At 28.8% G+C, this 19,279-nt stretch overlaps 1 protein-coding gene and 1 long non-coding RNA gene across 3 annotated transcripts in view; both read right to left on the reverse strand.

The window, feature by feature from the left end:
- LOC149888590 (uncharacterized) overlaps window positions 1–19,279 on the reverse strand; it is a 63,250-nt gene that overhangs the window by 1,490 nt on the left and 42,481 nt on the right. Inside the window, exons 12-15 of the mRNA XM_090089097.1 lie at window positions 17,148–17,354; window positions 7,168–7,341; window positions 4,965–5,262; window positions 3,017–3,292 (exon numbers count right to left, since the gene is read on the reverse strand). Of these exons, the coding sequence (XP_089945223.1) occupies window positions 3,017–3,292; window positions 4,965–5,262; window positions 7,168–7,341; window positions 17,148–17,354 (955 nt within the window). The remainder of the gene's footprint in view (window positions 1–3,016; window positions 3,293–4,964; window positions 5,263–7,167; window positions 7,342–17,147; window positions 17,355–19,279) is intronic.
- LOC149888591 (uncharacterized) lies at window positions 13,768–17,837 on the reverse strand. Of its 2 annotated transcripts, XR_016452429.1 has the most exons (4): window positions 16,904–17,837; window positions 14,912–15,950; window positions 14,694–14,790; window positions 13,768–14,136 (listed from the first exon to the last, which is right to left on the reverse strand). It is a non-coding gene; the product is annotated as an uncharacterized LOC149888591 (long non-coding RNA). The 2 variants fall into 2 exon arrangements; XR_016452430.1 differs by lacking the exon at window positions 16,904–17,837 and having other exon boundaries at window positions 14,912–15,986.

The following is a 19,279-nucleotide window of genomic DNA, read 5'->3' on the forward strand; positions in this document are numbered from 1 at the left end:
CCAAGGTAGTATTGGTTAAACAACAACTAAAATTGCACCTTTTTCGAAATTTCCTCCATTCATTCGCTACCGAATGGAAAATTCAAGAAAGCAGAGTACCAATGATACGCGGGAGGAATCTGGTCCTTCAACTTATAATCCAGATGAATTTGAAATGACGAAGTATTATAAGAAATCAATCATTCTGAAACTCCAATTGATTTTTTAAAAAAATCATAATTCTTCATTTCTGTTCCTTCCATTCTTTCCCAGTATATTTTAAATATTTTTCTATTAAAACGGAAAATTTTTTGCTCAAAATACTTGATTAATACCTTAATTCTAATCATCCTAATTTTTCTTGCTTTAACTTCACCCATTTTCATACGAATCTTCATCCAAGCCGCTCAACTTTCCCTCCTCCACATATGCTCCTCTATGTAATCAAAAATAGTATTTAAAAAAAGGCATGACAGGAGGAGAGGATAAAAGTTTGTTATAGCCACTAAAAAAGTATTTTTCCAAACAGCACAAAAGTTTGGTAATTGTTGCTTTTTTTTCTCGCTTTTTTTTTTTTTTGAATAATTTGTTTTGTTCAGTTCAGAAAGAAACTTTCACAGAAGAAAATATTTTTCATAAAAGAAAACGTCTAATTTTTACACTATTTCGAAAAGAATGAAAATTTTTCACTTGCCAAATAAATAGGGCAAGCATATAGACCTAACTCCTTTAAGCGCGTGTATATTTTCAACTTATTTTTGACAAAATTTTTTCGAAATAAATTTCCGGTCGGACTTTTTTCGAACAATCTCTACACAAGTATTTGCTATCATCACTCAACTCTATACAAACTGTTGAAAAAGCCCGAAAAATAACATAACAACATTGGGCAATTTTTTCATTGGAGCTTATTTCTCAATATTGTGGTAAAATGTGTAGAAAAAGCGTCAGTGAACCTATCAAATCTCAAACTATGTATTCGAGCAAAGAAGACAGTAAGAAAGAAAAAAAAGAAATAACGAAAAAGTATTTAGGAATAAGTAAGTGCTGTGCAAGGAATACAGTTAAAAATTATAACATGACTGATGAGGTCAAAGATTCACCAAGGTCTGGTAGGCCTGAAAAATTGACATAAAGAGATGAACACTATCTCTAGAGAATGGCTAGACAAGATCATACGTTGAATAGTTGAACTTTAGCTGATGAATTTAGCACAACACATCTAAAAGTTAAGGTGAGCAAAGAGACAATCAGAATAACTTTGTTCAATTTTAAGTTAGGAACTTATGAATCTGTTAGAAAACCTCTCCCAGCCGTTTAAGACCGACTAAAAGAAGAAAGTGGTGCGAAGAACACTTATCTTGGTCAGCTGAAGATTGGGCTTCAGTCATTTTTAACAACGAATCTAATCTTGAGGTCTTTAACAGAAAATGAAGAGTGTTCATTAAAAGATTGAAATCAGAAAAATACAACCCTAGGTGGGGGATCCGTAGGCACCAAGGGTTGTCTTGGGCTTAGATGGTTACTCAAATGATTAAAAGTAAAATAACCTCTGCGGAGCAATTAAAAGCGGTTTTAGTGGAAGTCTGGAACTCAGTACCAACGAAACTTTGTATGAAGCTAGTCGGGTAAATGCCAACTAGAGTGAGATCATGTATAAAGGCAAACGGAGGTTATTTTCGTTACTAATTTAATTTTCTTTGAAAACGTAGTGCGCTAAAATTTATTTGTCATTTGCAATTTCTTTTATTTGCGATGTTGTACTAGTTTATCGTTATAATAACCATTGATTTTTTTTTCAATATTGCATTAAATTTTTTTTTTTTTGCCTAAATTGTAAATGTATCTTCTAAATAAACAATCAAAAAAAAAGTAATTAAAAGAATCTAAAGATTTTCTTTTCTGCGACTTTATCGAATGTTAAAAATTAACTAGTGCGCTTAAACTTTCTTGCGCTACTGTAGGGTAAGGTGAAGCAAGTTGAGCATAAAGGCAAATTGGGCAGCTAAAAGATCTCAAAAACGACGCATCAAATAACAAAATATCAAATGGATGAAAGATAGGTATATATAATGGTAGCAAAGCGCATCAAATGGTTGTTGGATCGCAGTCAAGTGAGATGCACGGGCAGTTTTTCGATTTTGGACCAAAAGTTAATTTTTGCTATTTTTCTCTTAGATTTTTAAAAAAACATTTATCTGGCATCACTGAAGTATTATTACTATAGCTCTTTTTACAACCTATCTTTTGTGTCATCTAGTCAAGTCGGGGTAAGCTGATCAGGATTGAAAAAAAATAATAAAACGGGGTTATCGGATACGGAGAAACAAATTTCGTTGGATAACATTTTAAGGTCCATAAACACTTTAAAATAAGTTATTATTAAATACTCTTAGCAATTTAAAATATCTAAAATCCTTTTTTTTTTTTTTTTAAATATGTTAATCTGATTTAAAACTATTAGATTTTTGCTTCTTTTTAAAATATTTTTGCTCAAATTTTACTTAGTCAATAAAATATAAAAGTAAAAAGTTTAAAAATAAAAATTTTAACCTACTAACTTTATTTTTAACTTACCCCACACTGCTGCTCAACTTACCCCGATCGGGCAGGTTGAGCAGCTCAGTAAACTAGGGAATATTTTCTAAAAGAAATTAGGGAATATTTTCTAAAAGAAATCTAAAAACACTTTTTTTTCTTAAGCAGTGAAAGTAAAGTAAGTAAAGTAAATAGTGAAAAAATGATGTAAATCCAATGCACCGTTCAAGAGATCTATCAGATTTAGCAAAAATTGCTCAACTAGACCCGCCCTACCCTTCGTGTGTCCAATAAGGTACAAGGCAAATTTTTTTTTAGTTGTTAATAACTGCCGAACAAGGAAAAAATGTTACTTAAATGAAAGGAAGCGCTCGAAAGCTAAAACTCTTTATCTATATCTAGTAACCGCGCTAAACTCAAATGAATGTTTAATAAACAAAAAAGGGAAGAAAACTATCTTAAGCACCTTAAGAAAAATATAATTTTGATATGAACTCACAGCCTCTTGAACTGTAACTTGAGTAGCTGAACACATAGAAGCTATCTTTTGAGCCAACACTTATATTGTAATACATGGTGCTAAACGTCAGATCTTCTTTGAGCGTGTAATCAACCCTCATATCAGTAACAAATGCATTCGTTATTTGATACAGCTTTTTTAAACCAATCCATTGCTGATTTACTAAACCAAAACCATTTTCATAAGCATCAAAACTTTTTGCCCAGAAGTTTGAGTCCCAGCTGGCAAAACGAGTCATAAATGGGATCCAAGCTCCTATAAAAGGATTAAATAAATAAATAAAAGGAAGAAAATCGTCGTCTGCAGTAAATAGACGGCCCGACATAAATCTTTCACAAATTTAAAGTTTTACCACCGGCGTTTGGTTTTACCGTCAATAGCGAATAACAATGAATAAAGTACCGAAAATTAGGAAATGAAGGAAATGAAGAATGATTATAACTGTTAGTTTTAATTTTTACTCAAATCAAATATAATACTTAATCAAGTGTGAAAAGTGTGAAACAGCTCAAATACCAGGTGGACACCCATGTCCATTTGTACATGGTGGACACCCATGTACATTTACACCAGATGGACACTCATGTACATTTGTACCAGGTGGACACCCATGTACAAATAAATGGAAAGTGAAATAGTCACTCAATTTAAATTTAAAACTGTTTTTGCAATAAAGACAAAAAACTCAATTGCATCAATAAAATGTTAATAATTCAATCTGTTTGCATTCATTTGATTATTTTATCACTTTTACAAACGAAACAAGAGTCAAGCGTTAATTAAAAGATAACAGGTAAATCCTGTTTCTGAGAAACGATACTGAGATAAAATAAGGTGGCCATTCACTTCCTTTTTTTTCTTCTACAAAGTAAAAGTAAGGAGATGATATCGTCGGAAGAAAAAGTATTTATTGAAACTTTATTGAAAGAACCAATCGAACAATGAAAGCAATATTCACGAACAACTCGGAGACGCTCGAATGATAGACAAGTACACATCGTTAATACTTTTTCGTTCAACTAACTGCTTCTTCTTTTATAAACAAGGCGAGAAATGATTTTTTTTTGCAAATTTATCAAAATATTTTGCTAATGCAAGTTGCAGAGAAGTTTAAACAATATGCTTTAAGCAATTGATGCAAGACTGCCCCCACGATATAATGTATATACATGCACAATGGAAATGTATTCTTTTTAAAGCATTTACCTTTAAAAGAATTATGATCAAACTGATTACCACTGCTACCACGTAGATGCGTTTTCCGCAAAAAAGATAAAAGCGCGTTCTTTTTCACCAAAAACGCATACTCATTCATTCATTAATTGTCATTAACTATCGCAAAAAATTTTATTTTGCAAATTTTACCACTATGTCAACAGATAGCGATCAGGTATGTTAATGACAACGTAGACATGTGAATATGAAGATTACTCAGATTTGATGAGATTTTATAAGGCTTTTAAGATAAAACGAATGTGTTTTTGTATTGTTAGTATGTTAAAAGTGTTTTTGTATTGTTAGTATGCTAGCTCTAATAAAAAATATAAACAAGATGCCATTTGTAACTACTTGAACACCCAAAATTAACTATCAATATTTTACGCACTAACAAACGAAAACGAAAAATGGCTAAGTAAAAATATGTAGAGACCTTTTAGGGAGTTATAAAGGAGGTTACGAGGAGAGGTTGGAGAAAAGCATTAAGAGTTGTTCAATTACGGAGTTAGAAGTGGGGAAGATGAGTTAAAGTCACACGGGACATACAGGGGGCGGGCGGGAGTGCAGTATTTAGGAGATAAATAGTCGGATATGCCGAGATAAAAAAAGATTTAAGAAATAGAAGGGAAATTGAACAGGAAGTTTTATTTCATTTCTGCACCACATTCATGCAATTTATAAGTTTTACTCTTTTTTGTTTCAATTTTACCTTTTATGCTTGGAAGTGTTTGGGTTGAAAGAGTTGTTTGAAACGAGCATCCAGAATAATAAGTGTTGTCATTACCACGATTTCCGTAAAGACAATCACATTGCCAATACTGTGCAATTATTCCACTTGCAATATATCCATTTAGAGTCGGTTTTGTAGAAAAATAATTTTGGCATGAACTCACACATTCCTGAGAATCATACGGAATATAATAAACACTTGTATGGTTGTAATATATACTGCCATCATTTGCAGCTGATAATACACAATCTGTGTAAAAAGTTTCTAAAAGTAATATAGAAAACTAAAATTTTTCATCTAAAAGTTAAAAATATACTTACCCCCCTTTCCACATTTGTTCATGTAAAGTCCCAAACCAATGAAATTTTTATTTGGAATTTTCAAAGCTATTTATAACTTAAAACATCTTAATCTTCTTTATTCTGGTTGTGCTGAGCAATATTTTGAGTAGGTCTTTTTTTATTTAAAAAGCGAGCAAAATGTTTTAAGATATTAAATTTGAAATTAGTTTATGTCGAAGTTTTTGTTTTCTTTGTTTGTAGACTTTGATTGCTCTTCGTTCGTTAATGCGCTACATTTTTATTTTTTTCTTTCTGATAATTTTTATTCTTTAGACACAGAAGAGATTTCGATAAAAAAAAAAGTGTTCTTTTTCAGCTGATCAACTTTCATCTCTCTGAAAGGTGAATGGTTTACTAACTTGGAACTTTACCAGTTTAGCTCAAGCCACTTTGGCTTTGCTTTATATTAATTGAACATTTTTACCATTGACCGTTATCTTTAGTAAAATTAAAAAGTTCATTCAGAGCATCATGTTTTTCCCTCTTTACACTTTGTAAATATTCTCCAAAAAATAGAAACTGTCCAATTATTTGAAGTTTGTGACCACTGAAATCGAACCAAATTTTTCATCCAGATATCCTTGTTCTTTTGTACAATAGCTTCACTTTGTTTGTGCAACATTGTGCTATTTTAAGCAACACAGTAAACAACTTCACTGGAGCGTTTAATATTTTAAAAGAAAAGTTAACACTAAGAAAAAAGAACAGTTGTACCTATTTTACAGTACAATCCTGTGTAAGAATTGCGGATGTCATTGCTAGATATACGATTTACGCATCCACAACCTAATTTCCAATACAATAGCGTGTTGAAAGTGTCATCGGACTTCTTTAAACTTGCGCACCATTTAACACAAAATGGTACTGAATAGCTCGGATATACACTTGCATAGGTAGTACATCTTAACGGTGAATTTGATTGCAATGAACAGTTTTGTTTAATCACTAAGAATGTAGATTTAAAATTTACATAAAAAATATAAATAACTTTTAGGAATTAATAGCCTAATTTTTTTTTTTTTCTTCGCACTTTTTATCATAACGGTTACAGTTAGCCACGTTTTTAGTTCAAAATTATGGTCACCTGGATTTTGTCGTTCGACTTTAGCCATTACGCAAACTGTCTGAAACAAGATGGCATTTATGTTGATTTGGAAAATTCCTGTTATATTAAATCCACGATCAAAATGTTCTTGGCAACCTTTTGCCACTCCCGCAACTAAAAAACATTTTTATCCATCAAAAAGCTTTCAAGTCTTAAAATACAAGCAATAAAACAAAGCGTCAAAAAGATGAAACACCATTTCCTGTTTCTTAGTAAGGAAAGAAGTAAGTGGAGGGAATATTACTGAATCATGTTTTTTTCATCGTTCAACTAATTTAATAGTTTCTTAGATAAATATCCATCAAATTTAACTTACCTCTAGTGCAGTTGCATACATGCTGACGCCTGTTATTTGTGGAGCAGGATGGGTTGCAGTCACATTTTCCGCAAGGGTTTAATGTTAAATTGCAGCTTTGAGAACAGCTCGGCTATAAAAAAGATTGAAAAAAGATTAATAAGTCATAGACATATTTTAAATATAACACATATAAGTTTTTCCTTATTTATATATTTTACATACATACATACATACATACATACATACATACATACATACATACATACATACATACATACATACATACATACATACATACATACATACATACATACATACATACATACATACATACATACATACATACATACATACATACATACATACATACATACATACATACATACATACATACATACACACATACACACATACAACTTAAATAAACTATGAACTTACTGGTGTTGTAGAGATAAAAAAAGCTTGATCAGATATAAAAGTTGTCGGAATGTAATCAAAAAACTGACAATAGAAAAAGGAAATGTTTAAGACTTTGACTGCTATTGATTTGCACCAAGCAATATTGTTGTAACAAACTGTAAGGCAGTTTTGATAACTAGTCTGTGTTTCCACCTTATTTGGGATTATATTATCATATACTTTTTTGTTTTTATACAACGTGAAAGAATACGGAGATACTGTCTTTTTTACTGGGTAACTATATTGCGTCTCTATACTGATTGGCATATCAATCAAAAGGAATAAGCATAAAGGGTATGGGTTAACTGTCATCTTCTTCTTCACTTTAATATTGCCTTTTTTTTACTCTTTTTTGTTAACTTTAATTATTTAACTTTATGAAAGACGGGTAAAATGATACCAGTGGCTTCACTTTTGCCCTCAAATAACTTATCCTTCAATAATAAAATATTTTGTACACTTATCATCAGAAAAAACTGTTGTGTTTGATAACTCATAAATATGATAACTACATGAGTATGAGAAAACTTTTTTCGTTTTTTTGATGTAAATTCAAGGTTTTAGTGTAAGGATTTAATTATTCATTGAATAGTGGCTAACAACTGATTCGTTGGAAATTTTGAAAAAATCTTAAATTGCAAAGTAAAGACAAAAATAAAACAATTTATTTATAGGGCTGACGCATTTATTAACAAATCAGAAAAAAAAACTTAAAGCAATCAGTTTTAAAAGTTTTATAAGTTCAAGTGAATTTTTTGTGAGAGTTAATACTCCTTTTTATATTTTTAAAATTCTAAATCATATAAAACTGCAGCTCTGCGTTATGTATTAATTTGGAGTTTTATAATTCATTTTTCATACAAGTAACCAAGACTTTTAAGAGTTCTTATTGCTCCTTTCCTTCTCTCTCTCTCTCTCTCTCTCTCTCTCTCTCTCTCTCTCTCTCTCTCTCTCTCTCTCTCTCTCTCTCTCTCTCTCTCTCTCTTCTCTCTCTCTCTCTCTCTCTCTCTCTCTCTCTCTCTCTCTCTCTTTCTCTCTCTCTCTCTCTCTCTCTCTCTCTCTCTCTTTCTCACACACACACACGCTCTTTCTCTCTCTCTCTCTCTCTCTCTCTCTCTCTCTCTTATTTTAGCTGCATGTTATATAACTTCTTTTAAATCTGCAGTTATTATCAGTTTGTTTATTGACCAGCTAACTCCTAATCTTGTTAAATAGATGTTAATAACATACAAACTTTGCAGACAAAGTTTGTATGTTAGTAGCATCTATTTAACAAGATTAGGAGAGAAACATCAGAATGTTTTGAACCGCCCATTTAATAGTTTATTTATAACGTGATTTGAAAGTATGCATAGTATAAAAATATGTTGGCAATACCTTTCAAACTCATATGATAAGAAAATAATTGATATTATAGAAGGAACTGCTAAAAATTAACAAAATATTATTTGCAATTATAATTTGAGAAAGTTAAGTTGGAACGGTAATACCTTCTTCAGTGGAAATCTTTCCATTGAATTGCCGCCAAACATATTTTTTCTTTCTGTTTTTTTTTTTTAAAAAAACAAAACAACTGTAATTTATATAGTTAGCCTACACGCAGAGCCGGCTCGTAGCGTGTGCGAAGTGTGCGAAACACACAGGCGCAGCATTAAAAAGGCGCAAAATTAAAATTTTGCTTAGAAACAAAATATATTGATCTTTCTAGATCTATAACTAAAAAAATACAAAGGTACTAAGTCCATTTTTGTAAAAGCTGAGTTATGCCCCTTGTCCAATCCCAATCAGTTTTTTTTTTCAATGTTTTCTGCTGCTAACCAATCAGATGAAAGTTTACATTTTACGTTTACTTCTGGACAAGATGGCCGACAATGATGCTTTACTGAAATCGGTCCCCGCCTTAAGTTTCTATTGTCAGTTGTGAATGACATTTCTTCACCTTATTTTCCAGATTTAAAAAACATTTTCTTGAATGTTTTTATAAAAAATGTACAAATCTCTTTGTTAGTCTATTATTTATGTAATTATTTTTACACATTTTTTGTTTTGGTTATTTTTTGTGAATAATTAATTTTTGTTTGTAATAGTAGGATCTAGCTAGTAAAATTGCATGCAATTACAACAGCCTATTTTGATGAAGATAGTGCGGTTTCAGATTATGATGCATTGCATAATGAGTTGTTTTTTGCATATTTTTTAAAGTTCAAATAAATTAAATTTAAAAAAATGATTGTTTTGTTTTATTATAAAAGTAAGAAGGTATTATAAAGGCATAAAATTTTAAAGAACTTGCATTAAACCAAATGAAAAATAAATAAAAAACCCAAGCAAAAGGATTAAATCTGTTAGACTTTATTATGCGTAATTATTCCTTGGAATCAAATAATCTATCTGTCATGGATAATCGTGGGCAAAGATATGATAATGGATCCAATATGAAAGGTAAAAAAATTGGTGTACAGAAGCGTATAAAAGATATAAATTCACGAGCCTTTTATATTCCTTGTGTCTGTCACTCCTTGAACTTGGTTGTTGCGGATGCAGTCCCAGGATGTTTAGAAATTATGAGGTTTTTTTCACAAATTCAAGCTTTGTATAATTTTTTCTCTGCGACTACAAAGCGTTGGCAAAGTTTTGAATCAAAATGATGTAAATTAACAGTAAAGTCAATAAGTACTATACCAGATGGGAAAGTCATGTGAATGCTGTTCGTGCTCTAAAATTGGGATTAAATTTATTGTGCATTTAAAGAAGTTGAAAAAAGATTCTATTACTAGATTAACTGCTGAATCACTTGCATCAAAATTAGACAGTTTTGAATTCATATGTGGTGTTGTGGTTTGGCACAATGTATTAACTGAAATTAATTGTACTAGCAAACTATTACAATGTCAAATTGTAGACATGAAGACTGCTGCAAATGCATTAAAGAAAACTATCGATTTTTTTGTTACTAAACACACTGAAGATTCTTACAAAATATATATTTCAAAAGCCAAAATTCTAGCTAATGATGCAAACTTGACTGACGAATTCAGTTCTATTTTACGTGAAAGAGCAAGAAAAAGAAAAAGATTTTTGATGATGAACCTTTTGAAGAAGATGGTGATATACAACCAAACCAAAAATTCAAAAAGCAGTTTTTTGATATTCTTTTTAAAATAGCTAAAGAATCGATAAATGAACGATTTGAAAGCTTTTCAAGTACGATAGAACCGTTCGAGTTTTTGTATATTATCAAAGATATTGATAAAATAGGAGAAGAAGACTTAATTTATAAATGCAGATTACTGGAAAAAGTATTGGCTCATGGTGATTCAAAAGATGTGTATTCAGAGGATTTGTTTCTGGAACTTAATTTTTTATCACGGAAATTAGATGGGAAAAAATCACCGGAATCTGTGCTTAAATAGATATATGATAGTCAGCTTGAAGAACTGTTTCCTAATATTTGTATTTCCTTACGAATATCATTAACACTACCGGTAACAGTGAGTACAGGGGAACGTAGTTTTTCCAAATTAAAATTAATAAAAAACTTTTTACGATCAACAATGGGTCAGGAACGTTTAAATGGTTTATCAATAATTTCCATTGAAAACAAAATTGCTGAATCTGTGGATATTGATACTTTAAGATTAAATTTTGCAAAATCTAAAGTTAGACGTGTTCCGTTTTTTAACTAAAAATATGTTTAAAATCAATAAAATTCTTAAGAAAGTTATTTTGTTTGTAGTATACATTGTTTTATGTTTTAAAAAAGTGACATTTTTTGCGAGCAAGCTAACGCTTGCGAGCTCGCTTGGAATTTAAATCTAAAAGGCGCCTAATTTATTCTCGCACACATATAATATTTTTTACGAGCCGGCTCTGCCTACATGATACCGCAATTGGGTTAATTTTATATGTCTTGTTGGGGGAGTTCATTTAAGCTTTTCGTTACTGTAGAAAAATTTTAAAAAATGTGTGAAACGAAGATTATTTTATAGCAATATAATACATAGTAAGTTTAATAGTTTGTAACAGTCGGTATAATATCAAAATTACAGGTTAATATTAAATAAGTTTGTCTCAGTTACACGACATAAGCTTAATTTACCCTGTAAATTCTAATCAAATTATTATATTTTACTCATAAATATGTGATATTTTACTCATAAATAGTATGATATTAGGCAGTTTAAAGTTTAGGTTATTGTTACTTTGTATAACTATAAGTTACTTACCTTCTAGTTTTTAAGTTGTTGATTTAAAAATTAATTTTATTGTTTAAGCATGTAAAGGAAACAAAAATTGATTTTTACAGCCATAAAAAATTTCGATATGAATTTAACTTGATTGAAATCTTCAAAACTACTGAAATATGTGGCTCTCATAAACATGAATGAACAATTAGTTATAAAACATAATTGATAATCTTTGTGATGCTTCACAAGGTCTGTAAATATTTGGTTGAGTTCGGAAAGAATACCTTAATAGAAATAATAGGGAACAGGTTAATCCTTAAAGAAAACAATTTGAGGTTTTTATAAAAGGTTTTTAAAAACTCTCTAAACCAAAATTTGGACATTGTTTTAATTGGGTTATTTAAAAAAGACATAAATCGAATCAAGTAAACAGTAGTAAACAATAAACAATAGAAAGTAAAGTGAACAATAGAAAAAAAGTAATTTGCTTGGGAGTTAATTATTTTTCCATTTTAGTTGTTTAGGGTTCAGGGATTTGTCCCGAAAATTAAAATTAAAATAAACTCAAATGAACATTTAAATAATTAGAAAAGAAATTAACTTTTAAAAAAGATCGGACTTTCTACTTTAGTGGAGCTCAAACAGCTTCAATAGAGTAGAAAGTTCCAATATGTTTTCCGTTTTATCTGGAGTATTTAACAAAACACATTCTGAGTTAAACTGACCTTAAATATAAAAGCAACTTCAAAAAAACATAAAATGATTCTTGTAAATAAAATTTTATGCATGATTCACAAACAATGAAAAAGCTTCAGCCTTAGATATTCGTCGCGCCCCTCATTCTATGATTGTAAGTCTACATAACAAACTTAAGTTTACATGAACGCGATAAAATCCTCATTTTTCTTTTAGCGTATAATGAATGTTTTTTTTCTCAAACTCATGTGTTTATTATTATTACATGTTTTTTTCAAAATCCTTCATAAAAATTTTTCATTCGAGAATAGCAAAATCTTTTGGATATGCATCTCATATTTTTGAAAGAATGTTAAGTTTTGAATACTTAGTGGTTTGTCAGTGGTTTATGATTGTCATAAACATTTAACCACGCGTAAGTCTATTTTTATTACAGTAATTAACATATGGTATCAAGTTGGTAATTATTATTTTAATTTTAGTTACGGATTATTGCCAACTTATGTCAGATTTAGTATAAATAATGTTGTTTCTCAATGAGAATATAAAAATGTTATAAAAAAGTCGTTGTTGAACAAAAAAAGAGTATTCACAACATGATAATAAATTTAGTAGACGCTGTGTTTTTAACGCAAAAATATTTAGCTGTTCTAAAAATCTTCTGGAGCTTTTGGTATAAAAAACGAAACGTAAACTTTATATTTGAAGAGTGGTAAAAAAAAACACGTATCGGCCATGCAAAACTAAAATTAATTTCCTATATCATATTGTGGCTCTGCTCTTAAGCAGATTTTCTTTTGAAGGATTTATCCAGTATTAAAGATTTTACACAACGATCTTCATGAAATTTGTAAATGTATTTTGTTATTTTATAAATAAATTATAAATATGTTACAAATACATTATAAATGTGTCATAAATATTTTGTAAATGTGTCGTAGGTATACCATAAATATATTATCAATATATTGAAAATGTGTAATTAAATAATAATTATTGTTTAATGAGGCCAAAATTAGGTACGAAAATGTTTTGTTATAATATTACATATGATGAGTTTTTTTTATTATATTTATTTGATTATAGAAATCTATTTTATACGTATGTATATTTTAAGAACTTGTATATTGATGCCCTTAGATTTTAGAGGATCCTTAAGGCACAGTTTTCCATAAGTGATGGTTGCTATCTGTTCAATAAAGATACCAATATAACGAAAACGCCTATTATTATAATTGCTTTATTATAACTGCTTACCCATTTAATGAAGTTTTCCTTTTTTCTTTTTTCGTCATCGTTTGCATTTATTGTGAAAATTTACTGAACATATTTTATTAAGGCGCATTTATTATTAAATGAAGTTTGAATAAAAGAAAAAACTTTAAACTTTACTTAGAAAAACTTTTAAATATGTAAAACAAAGCCTAAGAATAGAAACTTAAATGTGTTTCCAGCATCTTCAGCATATTAGATATGTTTTGCACTGGTTGGTTGTGAGGGTGATCTTTTTTATATGCTTTTATTTTATTAGTTTATAAATCTTTTATTGTTTTATGTTGAAGGGTTGTAGAGAGGTTGTAGATGGGTTACGGAAGGGTAAGGGAGCTACGAGTTTAAGTGTAATATGGAAGGATGGGGGAGGTTGTGGTTGAGAACGAGTGTCTGGGGTCCATTAGGTTAAGAAAAAGCAAGGTTATTTTGCTAAAGGGTTAAGGTTGTGTTTTCCGTCCTCAGTATATTCTACTAAACAATAGTTCTCAATATAACGTACTATTAGTGTATAATGGTTAGCACTCATTCATTTCGTTAATAAAATTAAAAATCATATTTTTCTTTTTTTATTCTTATTCCTCTTTTACTCTTCTTCTATTTTTAGAGAAATATCTCTTCTTTCTCTTAATTAGAAACTGCCAAAACTTCCGTATATTTTTCTTTAATCAATATTTCTTCAAACTTCTGTTTAACTCTGCTTTTTTCAGTTTATCAAAAAGTTCTACTTATTTTACTCTTTTGTTCACAAATTTCTTGTTTATCCAAGAACTCTTCAATCGCAAAAATTCACTCTCTAAAAATAATGTTTAGTATATTACAGTATGTTTATTATATTAAATTCAATTTATTTATTTATTCCCGTATGTTTAAAGTATGTTTTAATAATCCATTTTTCCAAATCAAACATAATCATCCCCAGCAAACAAAAAGACGTCTTTTCAAGATGAAAAAATACCTTTTAAAGATGTCTTAAAAAGATCCACGTTGTCCTTCGAAAAGACGTTTTACAAAAGTTTGTTTAAAATAATTAAAGACGGCCTAATGGTTTATTTAATAAAACTTTTAAAAAACTGTATATTATTAATGGTTTATTTAAGTAGCTACTATCAATTATAATGGGTATTGACAACAGTAAAAACACCATTAAGCAAGTTCAAGTTCTTACTGTGTTTTTTAGAAAGATTATTAAAGAAGAAAAAGAAATCTATTAAAAAAATACGCAAATAATTTTAAAATGTACATATAATACAGTTAGTTGGATTGTTACCAAGTATCTTTCTATTCAACAATTTAAACAACATATAATAATATGTGCAATATATAACAATAAAAAAGAACATTTCTTTTTACTTTGTTTTTTTCCGTGAAGGAGCATTTTTACAATACATTCCAATTTGCTGTTTAATTTCAGCATTTGAAACCTTTTCAAACCTTCTTTTTACAACTTCTAAAAATCAAATAATGGATAATTTAGGATATCTTTGTCAAATATACTGGAAATAAATTTAACTTAACATAGATTTTTAACTTAACTAAAAGTTGAATAATTTAAACTTACTTTATATTACCTTCTATTAAGTCATTAAATTTAGTTGATAATAAACCAATCTTTCCACCAGAACCTTTTAAGTTGAACTGTGTCAACAGGTTATATGTAAATAATCTATGAAACATATCAAATGAACAATAAAACTTATGAAAAATATTAAACCATTTACAATTATTGATTTCCATATTTACTATGCATAAAAAAAATATATTCACTACAAATACGAAAAATGATTGCAATACAAAATATCATAAAAATTTATTCATGACCAATCTTGTCAGTTGTTTAAAATCCTCTGCACCTAAAGAACAGAGCTGTTTAACCTAAAAGGTTTGGCAAAACAGTTATACAAAAGTAATTATTTTCACTTTTATCTTATATGTATAAAGTATTTACCAAATGAAGTCAAACACAATCATCCTCTAAACTTTTGATAAAATCCTTATACTCTACAATAATTTCTAATTTCTTGATTGCAAAATTACTGTGGGGTTGTTTATTTATTGCTAAAATGAGCTCCTGGTATTCAAGAACCTTTGAAACTATCTTGAACATAATGTGCTAGTATTCTAAATTACACAAAGAAAATCAAGAACCTTTGAAACCATTTCGAACATCATGTGCTGGTTTTCTAAATTATATGAAGAAAATAAAAAAAGAAATATGTAGAATACAAAACATTTATTAATACAATTTCAAAATTATCTATGACTATTTTTTTTATACCTAAAAAAAATCTGAATGTGAGCACAAAAAATGACAAATTAGAGTCAAAAGATCTTTTTAATGGTTTTTTCAGCACAGATTTAAAAACTGGCTGAGGCAAAGGAAAATCAGGAAACTCTAAAATATAGTTCTATTATCTATCTTCCTTTTAGTATTTACACAAGTATATTATTTTACAATATAGATTTGACATTAAACAAATAAAAAAAACAACAATTAACATAAAATAATTAAATGTAATTATACTATTAACATTACTATATCATTATCTATTTCATCTTCTTCCTCTGTTCCTGTGGTGTAACAATATTCTTTTAGTTCCTTCATATTATCTAAAAGTATCAAAACTCTTACAAATCCAATGTAAACATCAGGCATTTTGCTAGCATGTGTTCTTTAATCTATATAACCTATATATATGTATATATATATATATATATATATATATATATATATATATATATATATATATATATATATATATATATATATATATATTTGTGTTTCCTCAAAGTTCTCTATTTAAACAGCTCTTGCTCAATTCATGGTGTAAAACTAAATAATGAAAAATAAATTCTGGTGAAAAACTATCAACAAAAGCCTTAAAAAATCCTTGTAATAAGTTGGAATAACAGAATTAAGCAGCAATAACAAATGACAAAGGAATGAAAAGGAACAAAAAAACCATTAAGTTGTTAATTATGGTGATAATGACAAGTAAGAGCACTAACTTGTCTAAAAAATTAGACAAATAAAATGAAAAAAGGTATTATAAAAAGTATATAAATAAACTGTTTGGGAAGTTTAAATAAATTTGTTTATTATTTTAAATATTTAAGATATTTACAAGATGATTCTTCATCAATAACTATTAAAAATGTAGTTTTGACGAATTTTTTAAGTAACAAGGAAAAGAAAGATGTTATAAAAAATTATATCTCTCAGATAATTGTTTTGTGACTTTTTTATTTCATCGTTTCTTTTACTTACTGATTTTAACTTGTTTGAATAACAGGACTCTTTGAATTTTTTAATGTTTTCTTTAATGTATACATATAATTTTCAAAGGGAAAACAAGATATGTCATTTAGTAAACAATCAAATTCAACATCATCACAAATATAAAGTGAACAGTGAACATTATAAACACAGAATGAATTTGTTTTTGTTTTAAATTGATAACAAAATAATTAGTTCTCTAGCAAATGAAAGATGTTTCCTAAACTGACTTCATTTAAGAGAATCACCATTGCAACATACAATGTTAAAAAAGGATTATAAATACCTTTGCTATCAACACCCTTTAAAACTAAGAGACCAGTGTATAAAATAAATTGTCTCAACCCTGTTGCTTTCCACTGATCTAACTATAAAAGGGAATGTGGTTGTTGAGCAAATTTAGATGGCATCATACCATATAAGCTTTGTAGGTTATCAGATATTTTTTATATTTGGGAATTTGAAAGTCTACAATGTTTTGGATCTGACTTTAAAACAGTAAGCATGCATCTTATTACACCAAGACAAACCATGAGCATATAATCCAAAATAAACTCAGAAACACAAGATATTTTAAGTTGAGCTAAAGGAGCAAGAGATTTCTGATGATCAGTGTACAAAAAGAAATTAAACTCCTCAGTTAATCTTGATTGGAGTTGATGGGTTGATATCAATGAAAACCACTCTTTGTTCCTCATTAAATCCTTTAACTTGGAATTATTCACAGGTGTAATATCCTGTATAACCATGTATACATTTAAGAAAAGAACAAGAATGTGCATCACAATTCTTTAAGTGTAACATCAATTTTTTTACTATTATATTATAAACCTTCATCACTTAACAGTAAAGTTTCCTTGAGAAAATCCTTGAGAAAATCATCTAAGCAGAAAGGTGCAATCATGAAAATATAGTTCTCTATTAGACCAACTATTGGCCATAATTGAAGATTTTAAAAGAGGTAGCCCATCAACATCAATAGTTATAGATAACTCAATACATTTAGAATCATTTTTTAAATTCAAAAAAAAATTTGTGCCATCAGCAATAGTAAAATATCCATAAGTTCACCACACTTCTTTTACTGACTCTGAATGACCATGTTTTTTCAAGAATATTCAAAAGCTCGTTTAATTGATTTTGAGAGATTTTGCTTTTCGAAGACCACGTTTCCAAATATTCGACGCAACTCGACTTTCGCACACCCCTTTTTTATGATTAAGATTAGGGTTGCCAGATTTCTTTTCTAAAAAAACCGGACACTTTCTCATACATCCAACTCCCCCCCCTCCCCCAACGTTCTTCGTGAAAATTCATTTTGTTTCATTTGGAGAACTAAAGACGGAACAATACATATATACTAATACTACAATACATTTTATGAGGATATACAAGGAATAATGAGCCGAGGGACCCCCTACTTTTTTCTAAATTTTAATAAAATACGAAAAGATAGAAACTTTTGTGACCCCCGTCACTTTCGCTCAAATTTGATAAAAGTTATCAAAGCTAAAAGTACTTTTACCATTACTTCGATAGTACAATACAATACTAATTTTCAACTTTAATTTGAAAATCGTAACCTTTTAGAAACAAGCCTTGAAGTAAATTATTACAGAAAAGTACATTTACTATTACTTTTACACTACAATACTAATTTTTAATTTCTTTTTTAGTTTTTAATTGTGCTCTTATACATCCTACCTGCTTCTAATATACTTTATTTTTTACTTTCATAGTTATATTTAATGTTAGTCTCGAATGCTTTTTGTAGTTTCTTTTTTTTTTAAAATTGCAAAAAACTGAAAATTTAACAGTTTTTAATAAATTTTTGTTTACGTTTATTTTAACATTTACACAAACTTTCAATACTCCAATAAAAATTATAAAATTTGAACGTTCGAAAATTAAATTCCTTTGCGTTTAATATAATTAAACGTAACTAAAATTACTAACAATACTTTCACTAACAATAAACAGAAATTATTATTTTTAAAAAATAATAAATTCTGGCTATTTTTTTAAAAATAATGCGTAAACAATCGATGAAGAAACAATTGTCAGAAAAACATTGTCAGCCTGGTTTTTATTATAGAAAAATGTTTTTTGGTTAATCGTTGAAGCGAAAGTTTTTTCGAGTATAATCAGATATACAAACGAGCTATAAAACATGTCACTCTTCTGAAACATGTGATTCCTTCTTGTGAATTTTATTTTAATAACAGAATTTACGACTATTTTTTCAATTAAAGTCTTTATTAATGCTAAAGAAAAAAAGTAATTGAAAAGATGAACTTTCATCAAATAATAAAAATAAAATTCTTAAATATTCTTTGCAAAAAATGTACTTAATAGATTTTAATTTGCACTATCCTAGGCGTTATGGTTATGGCATTTAATATTGGTCTTCGAAGAGCCATGATTTGTGGACAAATGAAGAAACAGCAAAATTTTTCTGAAAAATTCCTTTTTAATTGACAGACAATTTAAATGTAAACTTTTACTGGAAGTGGAGGGGGTGGGGTGGGGGGTGGGGTGGGGTGAGGGGGTGGGGGTTAACTTAAAGTATCAAAAAAAAATTCAATGGGTTTAAATATGTGTATTTTTGATGTAAACATTTTAAATAGTTTTAAAGTTTATTTTAGTATATAATTAATGAAAG

This window comes from Hydra viridissima, unplaced genomic scaffold, assembly GCF_058129835.1.
Source record: "Hydra viridissima isolate aposymbiotic clone 2 unplaced genomic scaffold, HvirCarnegie_v1 scaffold_5, whole genome shotgun sequence".
In the NCBI taxonomy this organism is placed as follows: Eukaryota; Metazoa; Cnidaria; class Hydrozoa; order Anthoathecata; family Hydridae; genus Hydra; species Hydra viridissima.